At 39.3% G+C, this 16,291-nt stretch overlaps 1 protein-coding gene across 1 annotated transcript in view; it reads right to left on the reverse strand.

Annotated features, from left to right (window-relative positions):
• Positions 1-699: 699 nt before the first annotated feature.
• LOC121380848 overlaps positions 700-16,291 on the reverse strand; it is a 28,334-nt gene continuing 12,742 nt past the window's right edge. The window contains exons 3-7 of the mRNA XM_041509839.1: positions 14,040-14,182; positions 11,484-11,596; positions 8,486-8,665; positions 6,384-6,492; positions 700-3,772 (exon numbers count right to left, since the gene is read on the reverse strand). Of these exons, the coding sequence (XP_041365773.1) occupies positions 2,724-3,772; positions 6,384-6,492; positions 8,486-8,665; positions 11,484-11,596; positions 14,040-14,182 (1,594 nt within the window). The 3' untranslated portion in view covers positions 700-2,723. The remainder of the gene's footprint in view (positions 3,773-6,383; positions 6,493-8,485; positions 8,666-11,483; positions 11,597-14,039; positions 14,183-16,291) is intronic.

Below are 16,291 nucleotides of genomic sequence, written 5' to 3' on the forward strand. Positions count from 1 at the left end.
GTAGATATTCCTAAAACTACGTCTCGCCCCCGAAAACATGAGAGAACTGTAGGTAGATATTCCTAAAACTACGTCTCGCCCCTGAAAACATGAGAGAACTGTAGGTAGATATTCCTAAAACTACGCTTAGCATAACTGTATTAAGACAAGTTAACTTTTTCCGTGGCCATTTGTTTTTAACATAGTTAGGATAACCAAAATTAGTCAAGAATTTATATTTAAAATAACTAGGATAAATAAAAGTGATTATTTATGAATATTTACTAATTTATTTTGTTTTTATCAATGTCAAAATTGGTTTTGTAGTATTATCGTAAGCTCTGATTAGTGTGAACTGACGAAATTCTAACCTATCGTCTGGACTGGCATTATATTTGATTGTCCATGACGGTACCACAATCCCTAAAAATTAAAATCCAATTAATCGTAGGAAAGACCAGTACTGTAACAGACTACGAAGGCAATGGGATAGTATTCAGAAAATACTGAATTACAACATACTTTGTACAACTGTATCCAGACGTTTAAGAACGATATTAACAATGTTTTAATTATATACAGATGTACTGCTGTCTTCTGAATTATACCAGCTATATTCATATACTTCATTTTCTCATTTGAAAAACACACATATATGCAAATGGCATTTTATGTTTCATAAGGTGAAGACAAACAAAATAAAAATAAAAACACAAAAGGTAAAATATAGTATTTTAAATATATAACTAGTATGTAACTAGTAAAACTATTTCTATATATACATGTACATCTCTAACTGTTGTCCAAACTAATGCAACTAACAACTATTTACGTATTGTTTTACTTTACATTTCATCACAGTTAAATATATACAAATATAACACATTCAATCACTATTAAGTATAAAAATATATATTTAATTTTTAACTGAAATGTACACTTGGTTTATTTCAGCCGTATGTTTCTTTGAATATATTATGATCCTACCTCAAATGTCCGTTGTTATTTCCAAGCATATATACATATAGTGAATAGAAAAAGTAGCACAGACAATATTTTTTTAAACAAGATAACATTAAAAACAAAATAAGGTAAAATACTAAAACAAGATAAACTGTGAATGAAACATGCTTCGTGGATTTCATTATGTCAAAATCAAGATAACCGAGCCATAACTGCAGATAGGTAAACAAAATCAAGATAACGAAGACATAACTGCAGATAGGTAAACACAATCCATAAACAACACTCCAGACGAAAAAGGCTATTGTTGGCCAATGCATGATGTGTGTGTGCTATCTCTGCCTCTGCCTCTGCCTCTGCCTGCCTGCCTGCCTGCCTGCCTGCCTCCCTCGCGCTCGCTCTCTCTCTCTCTCTCTCTCTCTCTCTCTCTCTCTCTCTCTCTCTCTCTCTCTCTCTCTCTGTGTCTGTGTGTGTGTGTGTGTGTGTGTGTGTGTATGTGTTTCGTTTCATTTATCATCACAATGCCAATGAACAGAACAAATAGAAAGGTGCCTTACGCCATATATTTGGAAATCCGTAATTAAATCACAGTACTGAAGTATACATTAACGCCTGACTGAAAGACCTGCCGGTAAACGTCCTTCTGAGCACTAACTAAGGAGAACAACCCATACCCATGTTAAAACGATTGACATGACTGAAATTATCGAAGGCTTGTCACCAATTGATATTTATACACGGATCAGAACTGACGACGACTGGATTTCAATGTTCATATTTTACATTTCACCATGGCACAACAAAGATGATAAGATATCTGTTTGGTTCATATTTAAAAAATTACTGTCTTACATCACTCTAAAACGAACAACCAGATCGTATTAAATGGAACCTCGAAGTATTTGTTTATTCAAATTATATAGCTAATAAATGAATGTTCAGGCCCCATCCCACAAATAATAATAATACAAAATTAAATTAAAAAAGAAAGAAATACAAATAGGGAACTACCCTCATTCTTGCAAAGACTGGACATAACCAGTTCTGGTCTGATGCTTATAAAACGTGTAGAGTCTAAGACTCAAGACTCCAACAGAGTCTGACACTTTAATGTGATACAGATGATGTACTGAATTAGATGTTTGAGTCTAGACTCTAAAAGGTTTAAAATCACGGGCCTTGGTTGTCATCCCTCGACATGTATGATTAAGATTTAATCTAGTGCAATGACTCGCCCTGGAAGAACATGGTGGATATTAAAGTATCAGTGTGGTACATCAAAGGTAAGACGACACCAGATGAAACGGCGTGTCCACAGATCACTTCAGAATCAAGTGGAGAGTTGACATTTGTTAATGAGAATCAATACGCATTCCATTCTTGACATTTTATGACGCACACACAAAATACCAAATAAAGTAGACTAACATTTTTAGACACATTACCAGAACTAAACATTTGATTTGTTTTCCAGAAGGGACATCATAGTTGAACAAAATTACATCACCCCACATCTTCCCTGCCTGGCGCAGACGTAATAAAATACAGTCGAATAATATCACTAGACACCACAGTAGACTCAAACATTCGATCTGGGCCACGTTCCACGAAGCGATCTTAGAGCTATGATCACCTTAAGCACATAACTACCTTATGCATTAAGGTGATCTTAGCGTTAAGATCGCTTCGTGGAACGGGGCGCTGGTTGCCACACATAGAATCCTATTCAAATAAAACTTTAAGACACTTGGGGTTGCTTGTAGCCACATACAGAATCTTGTTCAAATAAAACTTTCAGACACTTGGGTTGCTTCCAGTGTTTGATGCATGCCATTTCTATAGTCTGGTGACCCGCCAGCCCCTGCTAGATCTACTGGCGCTCTGTGTGTCCGACTCTTCCGAGGCATGGCCTTTGGACCTGTAGCCAGGTCATTACCTCGGTAGTTGGTGGTAGGAGCATAACCACCATGGGGCTCTCGCGTATACTGTCCACCATGTGGCGAATGCACTTGCGCCCTTTCGTCCCCATACCCGTTCCTGGAAGTGGTGTACCCATCGTGGGGTCCTTGCAATGATTTCCCATGCGGGGAGTGCACCTGCACCTCTGTTGCCACGTAGCCGTTGCTGGGAGAGTCGTATCGACTGTACGGTCTGTTCACAGCCGGCTCACCGTGCGGTCCGTTCCCTTGCAGCATCTTTGCCACATACTCGCTGTGCCTCTTTAAGGCCTCTCTTTCCGCGTCCTCATCATGTTGGTACCCCATGTTCACGTGCACGTTTTCGTACCTGTTACTTTTCACATTGGGCCCCAGATTGCTGTAAGGGTCTGGCACGTGGTACGGCTTCCGGTGTCCGTTAGCCACGTCACCGAATCCGTCACTGTCATGGCCCGCGTAGCCGCTGTCGGCGGGTCCCGAGCTGGCTATCGTCGACTGGGATCGGTCGCTGTCTCTGTGATGTAGACGGTCACCGTCGCACAGGCCAATACCGTTCAGTTTTTCTGAACTGAATTCACTCTGTGGAATGCTGTCGTAATAACTCGGTCCGTACTGGTACGCTCCTGACGCTGACGCTGACCCCACGGCACCCGGGTTGTCGATTCGGTCACCTGACGCCGGTAAATGGACATCAGTCATTTCAATTGCTTCTGCTCTAGGGGACTCCACTCTGTTGTTTCTGTTGGGCGGTCTGTGTCTGTTTTTCTTGCGGAAACTCTCGTACAGCCGGCCGGCCTGTGCGTAGCTGTATGTCGCGGGAACCTTCTCGCCGATGTTGTCCAGCGGGGAGATTTCGTTGACAGTCCAGCCAGGAAGAAGTGTTCGGATTTCCTCTGAAATTGCAAAAAGAAATCAGAGAGAAGGTCTTTACAGTGGTCTCTCCAGTATTCAGGAAAGGGATGAAGGAAGGGATGGTACCTAAGATTTGCAGGGTACAAGTACTTCGAAAATGTCTTGTAAACGACGATGAACCTGATTACTCTGGTAGTTCAAGACGATGGCATAACCTGTGATTTTGGATGGCGGCCTAAACAAACGGATGGCGGATATTACTATCGCTGCCAATGGATGGCGGATATTACTATCGCTGCCAATGGATGGCGGGCGTATTGGAAATTAGTCTTAAGAGATTGCTTATGACATGTAGCGAGACCCCTGACTTTATTATTACAATGATGCGCGGTTGGTCTGTGATCGATCCCCGTCGGTGAGCCCATTGGGTTATTTCCCGTTCAAGCTAGTGCACTGGCACATCAATTTCCGTGGTATGTGCTATCCTGTCTGTTGGATGATGCATATGAAAAATCCCTTGCTACTAATGGAAAAATGTTGCGGGTTTTCTCTGTAAGACAATATGTCAGAATTACCAAATGTTTGACATCCAGTAGCCGATGATTAATTAATCAATGCGCTCTAGTGGTGTCGTTAACTAAAACAAACTTTAAACTTTATTATTACAAAATCTGAACAGTAATCTTGCTTTTTATTACATACCCATTTAATCTTACTATAGTAATAATGACAATTCTGACTATATAATAATAACAACAACAACAATAATAATAATAAAACATTATTGAACATGTGTGACACAAAATTCGCATGCGTACTACGTGTTTACCCGAATGATGTCATGTCCCTAGCAAGAACGCTTAAAGCGTTCTGTCAATTTCATAACATTCAGTCAAGTCTTCAGACGAAGTAAGTTCTGCTATTTAATTAAACTTTTGTTGATCACAATATAGTAAGGTGGTATGTAATAAATACAGACCAACACACCAGTTGTTTTGCCATGTTATTTATTGCACTCGTTTATGCTACTCGTGCTATAATATTATAGTAAGGTGGTATGTAATAAATACAGACCAATACACCAGTTGTTTTGCCATGTTATTTATTGCACTAGTAAGGTGGTATGTAATAAATACAGACCAACACACCAGTTGTTTTGCCATGTTATTTATTGCACTCGTTTATGCTACTCGTGCTTTAATAATATAGTACGGTGGTATGTAATAAATACAGACCAACACACCAGTTGTTTTGCCATGTTATTTATTGCACTCGTGTATGCTACTCGTGCTATAATATTCTCGCGCATTATAAACTCGGGGCGGGACATAGCCCAGTGGCAAAGCGTTCGCTTGATGCGCGGTCGGTCCAGGATCAATCCCCGTCGGTGGACCCATTGCGCTATTTCTCGTTCCAGCCAGTGCTCCACAATTGGTGTAACAAAGGCCGTCGTATGTACTATCCTGTCTGTGGGATGGTGCATATAAAAGATCCCTTGCTGCTAATCGAAAAGAATAGTGGCGACAGTTGGATTCCTCTCTCAATATAAGTGTGGTCCTTAACCATATGTCTGACGCCATATAACCGTAAATAAAATGTGTTGAGTGCGTCGTTAAATAAAACATTTCCTTCCTTCATTACAAAATCGTGCAAATTATAACATGACAAAACAACTGGTATGCGGTTTTGTCTATTTCTTGTCGTTAACATAAACGGAGTATTAATATTTAAAGATATTCATTAACTGGACATTCTTTACTTTAGGTCCCGATTGCAAGAGCGATTAATCGCAGGGATATAACAGTTAACAAGATAAAATTCTCTTATGTCTTTAAAAGACCCACTCCAAGGGATGCTTTGCTTTTCTGTTTAACAACATCAATAGAGCACACTGATTTATTAATAATCGGCTACTGAATCCAAAGGATGGTTCCACAAAAGTGTGACTACATGAATTCCAAGAATCACTATCAAAAAGATCATCACACAAGACGTCCGTAAAAGCTGAGATACCCTGCATTAACGAAAAAATCGAACCCAGTGACACAACATTTTGTTCCAGATGCGATGGCTTAGCGCAGATAATGCCAGGATTAAATCACACATACATGGGCTGCTTGATGAGATAGGTACAGCCACGCCCACCGCTCGTCGATTGGCCCGCTAGCAGTGGCGGCAAGAAGCGAGTATTCGAGGCTGCTATATTAAATGCGTTTCTGATCGTTCTAATATTTGTACTAGGTTAAATTTCATTTTATTTCCTAAAATGTTTTTTTCGTACGTATATATTTAACATGTAAATCTAATCGTAGATATCTTTTATTAGTCGGAAACATCTTACAATGCAACAAACTCAGAAATGTCCCTTTCTATATACGAGTTATGCATTACGCACTATGTACACATTTATTCCTTGCTTGAGCATTAATGTTTAAGAACAAATACAAAAACAAAAATTCAAAATAAAACTTTTAGTGTTATTATTAGAAAGTATGTTTAAAATTTAATCATAAGTACTGTGTTATTTCTTCTACGTTCATCTAGGGATGAACAAAAAATAATCCACAAACGTCGCCGATTCACACAGATGTTTTGTTTTCATACCCAGATGAACTTAAAAGAAATAACAGACAATCCTTAAAACCGGTTTACCTTCCAAAACAGGTTCAATTGGTCTGCTTACGACGAAACCTGACTTATTGTCAACCAGTCCGACTTCCTCAGCTTCCAGGTCAGCAAAATCAAATGTCAGTTCCCTGCACTGTTTAAATACAATACATCGATATTAAAGACACCATTCAGCTACAGTTGACCGTAACTGCACATGACTATTTCCAAATTATACTGACCTTTTACGACACCCAATAGCCGATGTGTATTTGTGTGCTGGGGTGTCGTTAAACAATCCTGGTATACTCCCTGCTCACGATATCGCGGGTTGCACGATATCGCGGCATTTACATTTTTGCGGTTTAGCACGCGCAACGCCCCCTGGTGGCACGTTTATTAGTAGAAATGTGATTACAGACAACACATTGTTTTGCCCGTTAACAAATTTGAAGAAATGTCAAAAGTTTGGATAAGTATTCATCGTTTGGTCATAAAATAACAGAGAGAGAGAGAGTGATTTTACTGACACCCCCATGTTTATAAATATCCCCACTACTTAACATACAATTCTGCTCCGACAGCTATCCCGACTGTCGTCTGGTTGCTGACAATTAAAATGAGGCTATACACGGTCACAGTGTTACTATATTTAGAACGCGCGACCTCTAAAAAAGTATGGAAACATTTAAGGGCCATGCCTATATTTATTGGCAATTTAAACAAAACACATAACTTTTAATATGTTCTATTCTTGGTTTCACTCGATAAATATTGATTATATAACTGTTGAATCTTACTAATATGATGAACAATTTAAAAAGTACCCACACTGTCTTGCAGAAGAATAATATAATTATTATTACCGACTTTTCCATTGGAAAATGTAAATATTTTACTACAATTGAAAAACGAAACGTTTTAATTTGACTTTTCTTCGTTCTTGTGTTGAAGTTTGTTTACTAGACATTACTACAAATGTGTGTACAAAGAGAGCCATTTTTGACCCGTGCGGTCCACCGTTTTGTAATGTTTGCGATTTACCGCGATATCGTGGTAACCTCCCTTGAACAAAAGCCAGTGCTATGGTGTACTTCCATCAACTGTTTTAATGTTAGAACTGCATTTATTTGTCAACACAATGTCATGGACGTAATGCAGATATAGCAAAAATTGTAACCCAAGTATATTTACCTTCATATATGTTAGTACATTTCTTTATATTTTCCAAATAGTTAAATACCGCGATATCGTGGTACCCCAGTATATGTCATCGACAGTGGTATGTATTATTCTGTCTGCGATAAAGTGCATATAAAAGAGCCCTTGCTGCTAATAGAAAAATGTAGCGGGCTTCCTCTCTAAGACTGTATGTCAGAATTACCAAATGTTTGACATCCAATAGACGATGATTAATAAATTAATGTGCTCAAGTGGTGTCGTTAAACAAAACAAACCAAGGGATCTTTTATATGGAACATCCACAGACAGAATAGCACATACCATGGCCTTTGATATACCTGTCGTTGTGCACTGGCTGGAACGAGAAATAACACAATGGACCCACTGACAGGAATCGATCCTAGATCGACTGTGTATCAGGTGAACACTTTACCACTGGACTACGTTCCGCCCCTGATATGTGTTATGGCCACTGAACGATACAGTACACTACTGTTAAATTAAATTATTACAACAGACATAATTAAAGGGACATTCCTGAGTTTGCTGCAAGTTTTAAGATGTTATTGACTAACAGAGAGTTTTGAACGATTGTAATTACATATCAAATAAAAATTTTCTGCATAAAATATTAGTGGCTGTTTATTAAACGTGTTTCTGATCGTTCTAATATTTGTACTAGGCTAAATTTTATTGTATTTCCTAAAATATGTTGTTTTCGTACGTACGAAATTATTTGAAGACAAAATCCAATTGGGCTTCTTACAAATATTAAGACAACCAGAAACCAGAAGAAGAAAAAAAATTAATATGTAAGTTTAATCAAAGAAATATTTTATTAGTCGAAAACATCTTACAATACAGCAAGGTCAGAAATGTCCCTTTATATTGGGATTTTTTTAGTACAGAAATTGTGAATTTTCAGTGGATAAATCCCTGTAAGCCTAAATGAAGTGTTGTCTTACCTCGGGCATGTACTGGTTAAGCAGAGTCCTGGGGTCGAGAGTGCTCAGTCTGGGCATCTCTCCGATCCTGCCGGGGTACTTGACGGTCAGTTCGGCAAAGTCCCACTCGGCGTGGGTCACTACGTCATACTCTTGGAACAGCTCTTGGTGGATTCGCTCCAGCAACGTGCCAAAATTGTACTGCAAATCAAAAGGCAAGATATGTAGGCACCTTTTTTTAGAATTCTCATAATCAAATAACGATCAAAGTTAAAGTTTGTTTTGTTTAACGACACCATTAGAGCACATTGATTTATTCATCATTGGCTATTGGATGTCAAATATTTGGTAATTTTGACATAGTATTATAGTCTTAACGAGGAAACCCGCTATATTTTTATTCCATTAATAGCAAGGGATCTTTTGTATGCACCATTCCACAGACAGGATAGCATATACCATGACTTTTGATACACCAGTCATAGTGCACTGGTTGGGACGATAAATACCCCAATGGGCCCATCGACGGGAACCGATCCTAAACCGACCGTGCACCACTGGGCTACGTCCCGCCCCTTGTTTAAATGTACATTCTCTGGTTACCATATTATAACACCATGTACAAATGTGAAATACAAGCTGAATCTTAAAGTTACATTCTCTGGTTACCATATTATAACACCATGTACAAATGTGAAATACAAGCTGAATCTTAAAGTTACATTCTCTGGTTACCACATTATAACACCATGTACAAATGTGAAATACAAGCTCAAATGCACTTTTAAAACAGTCGTGTGTGTTCGCTATGAACGGAGATAGGCACCAAGTCGTACCTTCCTATTTCAGAATTGATATTTTATAAAGTGTTAGTAGAACTTTCAAAGTTTAGTTTATATACTAGTAACACATTAATCATGTATATATTTTTAAAATAAAATATACTAAAGTAGACAATGAACGTTTTTACTTCTTAATTTTACGTGTTAAAATCGACAAATTCAACGACATCAAAGATAAAGCATATTGATTTAATAATCATCCGACCTCATACAACCGTAAATAAAATGCGTTGAATGCGTCGTTAAATAAAACATATCCTATCCTTCATTCCATCTGCTGTTGGATGTCTAACATTTGGTAATTTTGACATATAATCTTAGAGAGGAATCGGGTGCATGTGTATTGGGTATTGGTGGTCGAAACCCTTACTTGCCCAAGCTTAAAAAAAATTGAAATGTATTTTTGGGGGGAGCATGGCCCCATATAAACGTCTATAACCCCAACCCCGCTGAAATCCTTGCACACGCGCCTTGGAAACCCGCTACATTTTTTTTTAGCAAGGGATCGTTTATATGTACCATCCCACAGACAGGATATGACATACCATGGTCTTTTTGTATACCCGCCGATGGGGATCGATACTAGACTGACCGCGCATTTCCAAAAAACACCTTTTTAGGTCTAAGTAATGAATAAAAATAACATATAGATCTAGTCTTGAAAAATGTTACGTAAATCGAACACAGTACCCTCTTCCTCTACCCCTAGAGCGTTATGTAATTAGTAACACCCCCTTACATGTAACGCGTATGCCAACAGCTGGCCACTGTCAAAATTTCAAGGCAAATCCCCCACTCACCGACACCTAGAAAGGCGTTGTACCATACCTCTATGGATATAAATATGTTTTGGAGATATGAGACGACCCCTCAATCAAGACAGTTAAATTTGTTCAAAAATTGCGAAATCTCACGTGATCTCTTGTTGGGGAATTCTATACTTGTGATAAGCCAATGAAAACCGAGATCGGTACGAGCCCGTCAAAAGTGTTCCACTTTCAAAATCATGGCTGTTTTTGCCTGGATAAGCCAGCGTAGTGAAACCAATGCGGAGTGCAGCGTCATATATGCACCAAACGTAATTGGATTTTCTGTTCTATATGCTTAAATAATAAAAATATTCCAGGGAATGTAGTTTTAATATAATGTCATAGTGTATTTGAATCGAAACGAGTTTTAACGTACCAGTCATAGTAATTCTGGCTGACACGGAGAAAAAAAAAAATTAAGGAGTCTACAGCCCGAGTATTCTGCCGTTCAAGAGCTAGACGGACATTTCAACGGTTATGATCGCTCTCTCAGCCATAGATAACTCTATTGAGAACCGGCCTCGGTGGAGTCGTGGTTAGGCCATCGGTCTACAGGCAGGTAGGTACTGAGTTCGGATCCCAGTCGAGGCATGGGATTTTTAATCCAGATACTGACTCCAAACCCTGAGTGAGTGCTCCGCAAGGCTCAATGGGTAGGTGTAAACCACTTGCACCGACCAGTAATCCATAACTGGTTCAACAAAGGCCATGGTTTGTGCTATCCTGCCTGTGGGAAGCGCAAATAAAAGATCCCTTGCTGCTAATCGGAAAGAGTAGCCCATGTAGTGACGACAGCGGGTTTCTTCTCAAAATCTGTGTGGTCCTTAACCATATGTCTGACGCCATATAACGTAAATAAAATGTGTTGAATGCGTCGTTAAATAAAACATTTCTTTCTTTATGTTGCGAAAACACGGAATAGCTGCCTAACACCTGGTAAGCAAAGATTGCCACTCTAATGACGTTAAATACCATTACATTGATCATACTTTAGTTCGCTGATAACAAATATTTGACATATTAACCACTAATACACACATTACTGGAAGAAACCCGACAGTACCTTTTCAATGAGGTTCCTGTTAAATACGTAGGTGCTGGCGGGTTTCTTCCTGCAGCGTGTGTATTAGTGATTACTATGTCAAATATTTGTTATCAGCGAAATCGCAAATGATCAATGTAATAGTATTTAACCTCAAATATAGGGTTATTGTTGTATTAGAGCAGGAATCTTTGCCTACCGTGAGGCAATCAACCTTTCCGTATTTTCGCTATACAGTCGGCAGACGTCGATCGTAACTGTCCAGATGTCCTTCTAGTTCTCGAACGGAAGAGTACTCGGGTTACGATATCCTGAACATGTCTTACCTGTAGGACAAATGGATCCCCTCTGCTCATGGCGCCCTTGGCTGCATCTATCCCCATCTGTAGACGACCGAGGACCTTGGGGTGCGTTTGGTTGATCAGCAGAACCCAGTTAACTGCAGACAATCACACAAACATAGTAATCAAGTTAAAGGGACAGACACTAGTTTCAGCCCATGAAAATTAACACTAAGTTTAGTTAATCTACAAATCTGTAACACATTTGGATAAAGTTACAACTGAGTGAAACATGAGTCTGTGACTTTGAAATATTGAAATACCCTCTAAAAAAGTCTAAAACTCGACTCCATAACTTTTACGTGCGTTTTTAAAAATATGAGAAATGCATTTTGTGATATTAAAAACATAAGGATGACCAAAAACACTTCGAATGTACGGAAATTGATAATCTAAGCCATACAATCTAAGTAAAGTATGATTTCAGTTCAAAAAATGGCTATAATAGTAAAAACTAGAGTATGTCCTTTAAAGTGTGAACAACCAAATGAAATCCCATAGATGACAATAGTAACATATGTGGCTAAACCTCCTACCTGTAGCGTACCAATATACATATACACAATGGATATAAATACTACCACCCCTCACCCTTAAAGTAAATCAGAAAACCCCCAGGAAGGTTGAGATGCTATTTCAGACATAACGGGTAGCGTGTATGACTACCCTACATATGTTACTATTGTCGTCTATGTGATATAATTTGGTGGTATACACCCTACAGGGTTCGTGCACTTATTTATCAAGCAAATTCCATGACTTTTCATGATATTCCATGACTTTTCATGATATTCCATGACTTTTCATGATATTCCATGACCGTTTTAAGGATTCTTTTTGGGTGTAATCCCGTACGAACCATGCATTACGACGCTAATACTGAATTACAATACCAAGTTCACTAGTACTAGCGTAGGAAGCACGAGGGGGGGGGGGGGGGGGAAGGAAGCCTGTGCCCCCACTTTTCTTGATCCAGTAGTGGTTTATATATATATATATATATATATATATATATATATATATATATATATATATATATATATATACATCTATCTGTATGTGTGTTCCCCCCCCCCCACACTTTTTTTGATCCAGTAGTGGTTTATATATATATATATCTCTGTGTGTGTGTGTGTGTGTGTGTGTGTGTGTGTGTGTGTGTGTGTGTGTGTTCCCCCCACTTTTTGGCACTTCCATACGCCCCTGCGTAGAGTATTTCTGTCTGTCAGTATATATCGTACTAAAGTAGTATCCTAACCAGACGCGTGAGACGCAATAATAATTATATCCTAATCAGACGCGACCATAAGGACAGTCTCCAATTTTGAAAATATCTTCAACCGTAGAAATCGTCAAGTAAAACTTGTCTGATTGGTTAAAATATTTTTGTCGTTCGTGTCGCGAGAGGAAAATAGAAACAATTCCTATCTGTATTTGTGTCGCGCGCTCGACTAAATCAATCTGTCTCGCCATACGCGCTTTGCGGCTAGGAGGCCACAGACCACAATAATTATTAATTGCGCCATATATTTCTATATAACCTTAGTGACTATAATATTTTGTTTTAATATCAGCAGTCCCTTGATTTGTTTATGTACTTTTTCTTACCCGAGGGAAGCATACCCTGAAAAGGACAACTCCTGTTGTCCAGCTCTTTCTCTCAGGATATTGATTTAAACAAACACACCCACTAAAAGTGCTACTTTTGCATGGGCCGGAATTACCACAAAAACGTCTTCAATGTCAACAAGTGACACATGTTTGTAAACTACTTGCTCTCCCCTGTCACTTCAGTCTAATAGTTGTCACGCCAAAGCTGTCTACCATGTGAAGTAATCACAGTCAAACAGCAGACAAATTTGCGGATTTGGTCAACGAAATGGGAAGATAACTGTGATCTGAGGCTGGATGCAGCAATTGGAATAATTGGTTTGTAAAAAAAATGTCTCGCGTCGCCCGTGTTCGGTTACGATATAGCTTAAGGCAGCTGGCGACAACACGACTCACGTGGACCAAAGTGGTTTAGCTAAGAAGGGAAAACGCGAGTTTATTAAAACTCTAGCTGTGTTTGTATTTTGCGGTATTAACCGATGTTATATTATTGTGATGCGATACTGCAACTTTAAGTGTCAGGTCAGGTCTGGTCAGGTCAGATCATAGGTTTTAACGTTCACATTCTGAACAAGCTGTTGTAGCACACACCTTTCATGGGCGCAGATATTGACTTTCGCTGGCTCCTCCGCCCAGGACAGGAAAAGAGTTTGAGGTGAGTGATAAGAGGGAGCAGGGACGCCCGCGCTGGCAAGTGCAAGAGATCACCTGCAGCCCGACCGGGGTCGGTAGCAGGCGGGGGCATTTTTGATGCTATTGAATTTGCATATGTCACGTAGGATTAAAACCAAATAGAAAATGCTTCATCAAACTTGAAAATGGAGCTAAGTAGTTGATTTGACTTGGTTGATCGAAAGGTAGCTCCTTGCTGGAACCTTTTGGCATTCGTTTGACTTTAAGTGTGTTGATCAAGTGAGTTTTTATACTGACCGTCAGTGTAACACATTCCACACGACATGCCTCCACGGTTACATCCAACCCCGGTATGACATACTGGCTGTAACACCAGGGGGCGTCTCAATAATTCACGCTTGAACAATTCGATTTCATTCGCCGTCTGCATACGATAAACTCTGAAAGAAACAACATCAGAAATCCTTTTCGTTTTTTTGTGTTTTGTTTCAGATGAATTCTGCAACAATAAAAATCTGAATTAATCGTCAGCACTATTTACTGTTCAAAGTACCGCGTCGCCAGTAAAACTCAATTTGCGACAGTAAAACCAGCATGGACGTCCGCAAATGGTCAAATACAACATAGTTATCCCCTAATAATTAACGTGTCGGAAATTTCAATAAATTCCCTAAGAACCTATTTGCATATTCTCGCTGTTTAGATGAACGTATTTACTTTTAAAATATCACAGTTGAATATTTTCTGAAGCAAAATGTGTTTTCCTATAAATTTTATGATGTAAATACTGTTTCAAAACGTTTATTTGGCGTGACATCGGTAATAAAATACCCCCCACTCCCCACCCCCCCCCCCACCACCCCCCAAAAAGGGGAAAAAAGGAGCAACAGTTGTATTACACGTGAAAACGTATATTTTAAGCTGCTTACGCTTGTAATTATTTTATTAAGCGAATGACTTGAAACAACATAGTAGTGACCATGTTTTTGTCATAGCTGCGTTCTTTCCAAAACATTACTATTTATACGAAAATATTTTTTTTAATGGATTTATTGAATTAGAATTGGGATAATTATGTTATATTTGTCCTCCCCGGTAAAACTCAATTTGCGACAGTAAAACCAGCACTAACGTCCGCAAATGCTCAAATACAACATTGTTATCCCCTAAATTAAGTTCACATATTATACTGAAAATTATTGAAAAATAATGTTGATCCTGTATCCAGACAGGACAGAAACGAGCATTTTGAGAGTACTGCTAAAGCAATGCAGTTCTGTTCTGTTCTGTTCTGTCCTCTACCAGGCCTAATACATTTTCTTATGTCCTTAATTCAAGGGCCATAACTCTGTATAAAATTGGTAAATTGCCATCGAAAGTCAAACCTACTCTGTAACAATAGATGATAAAGCTATACACATTTCTGAAAAAAATCCGGAAAACTAAAAATGGGACTTACAGACGGACAGAAAGACAGACGGACAGAAAGACAGACGGACAAGGCAGAACGGATACGATACCTATATTATTACCCATACGGTTAAAAATATCTTGGTACCTATCGAAGTGATACGTCCCACTTGGTACCTATTGAAGTGATACGTCCCACTTGGTACCTATCGAAGTGATACGTCCCACTTGGTGCCCATCGAAGTGATACGTCCCACTTGGTGCCTATCGAAGTGATACGTCCCACTTGTGTCGAAGTGATACGTCCCACCATCGAAGTGATACGTCCCACTTGGTGCCTATCGAAGTGATACGTCCCACTTGGTACCTATCGAAGTGATACGTCCCACTTGGTACCTATCGAAGTGATACGTCCCACTTGGTGCCTATCGAAGTGATACGTCCCACTTGGTGCCTATCGAAGTGATACGTCCCACTTGGTGCCTATCGAAGTGATACGTCCCACTTGGTACCTATCGAAGTGATACGTCCCACTTGGTGCTACGCTTTGCTACGCCCATCGAGTGTGGGCGGGATTTAGCTCAGTCGGTTGAGTGCTCGCTGGAGGTGCTTGCGTCGCAGGATGGAACTACCTCGGTGGATCCATTCAGCTGATTTTTTTTTCTCGTTCCAACCAGTGCACCACAACTGGACAAAGGCCGCGGTATATGTTTTCCTGTCTGTGGGAAAGTGCATATAAAAGATCCCTTTTTGCATTAGACAAAATGTAACGGGTTTCCTCTGTTGACTACGAGTAAGAATTACCAAATGTTTGACATCCAATAGCCGATGATTGATTAATCGATGTGCTCCAGTGGTGTCGTTAAACAAAACAAACTTTTGGACCGGACGTCATCGATTGGCGCACTAGAACCTTACAGGAACGTCAACCAAACGAGTTGAGTGATATAAATGTTTATGTCCCTCGTGAAATAGTTTTCATTGTCACTCGCTAAAGCTCGTGACAATTTGAACATTATTTCACTCAGGACATAAACATGACACAACATTGAAGCTCGTTTAATATCCTAAACGTTCTCTTCGGATGAACTGGTAGAGGACTAATAACACGTGTGAAACCTGTCTTAAGCGGTCACACA

Source organism: Gigantopelta aegis, chromosome 9, assembly GCF_016097555.1.
Source record: "Gigantopelta aegis isolate Gae_Host chromosome 9, Gae_host_genome, whole genome shotgun sequence".
Classification (NCBI taxonomy): domain Eukaryota; kingdom Metazoa; phylum Mollusca; class Gastropoda; order Neomphalida; family Peltospiridae; genus Gigantopelta; species Gigantopelta aegis.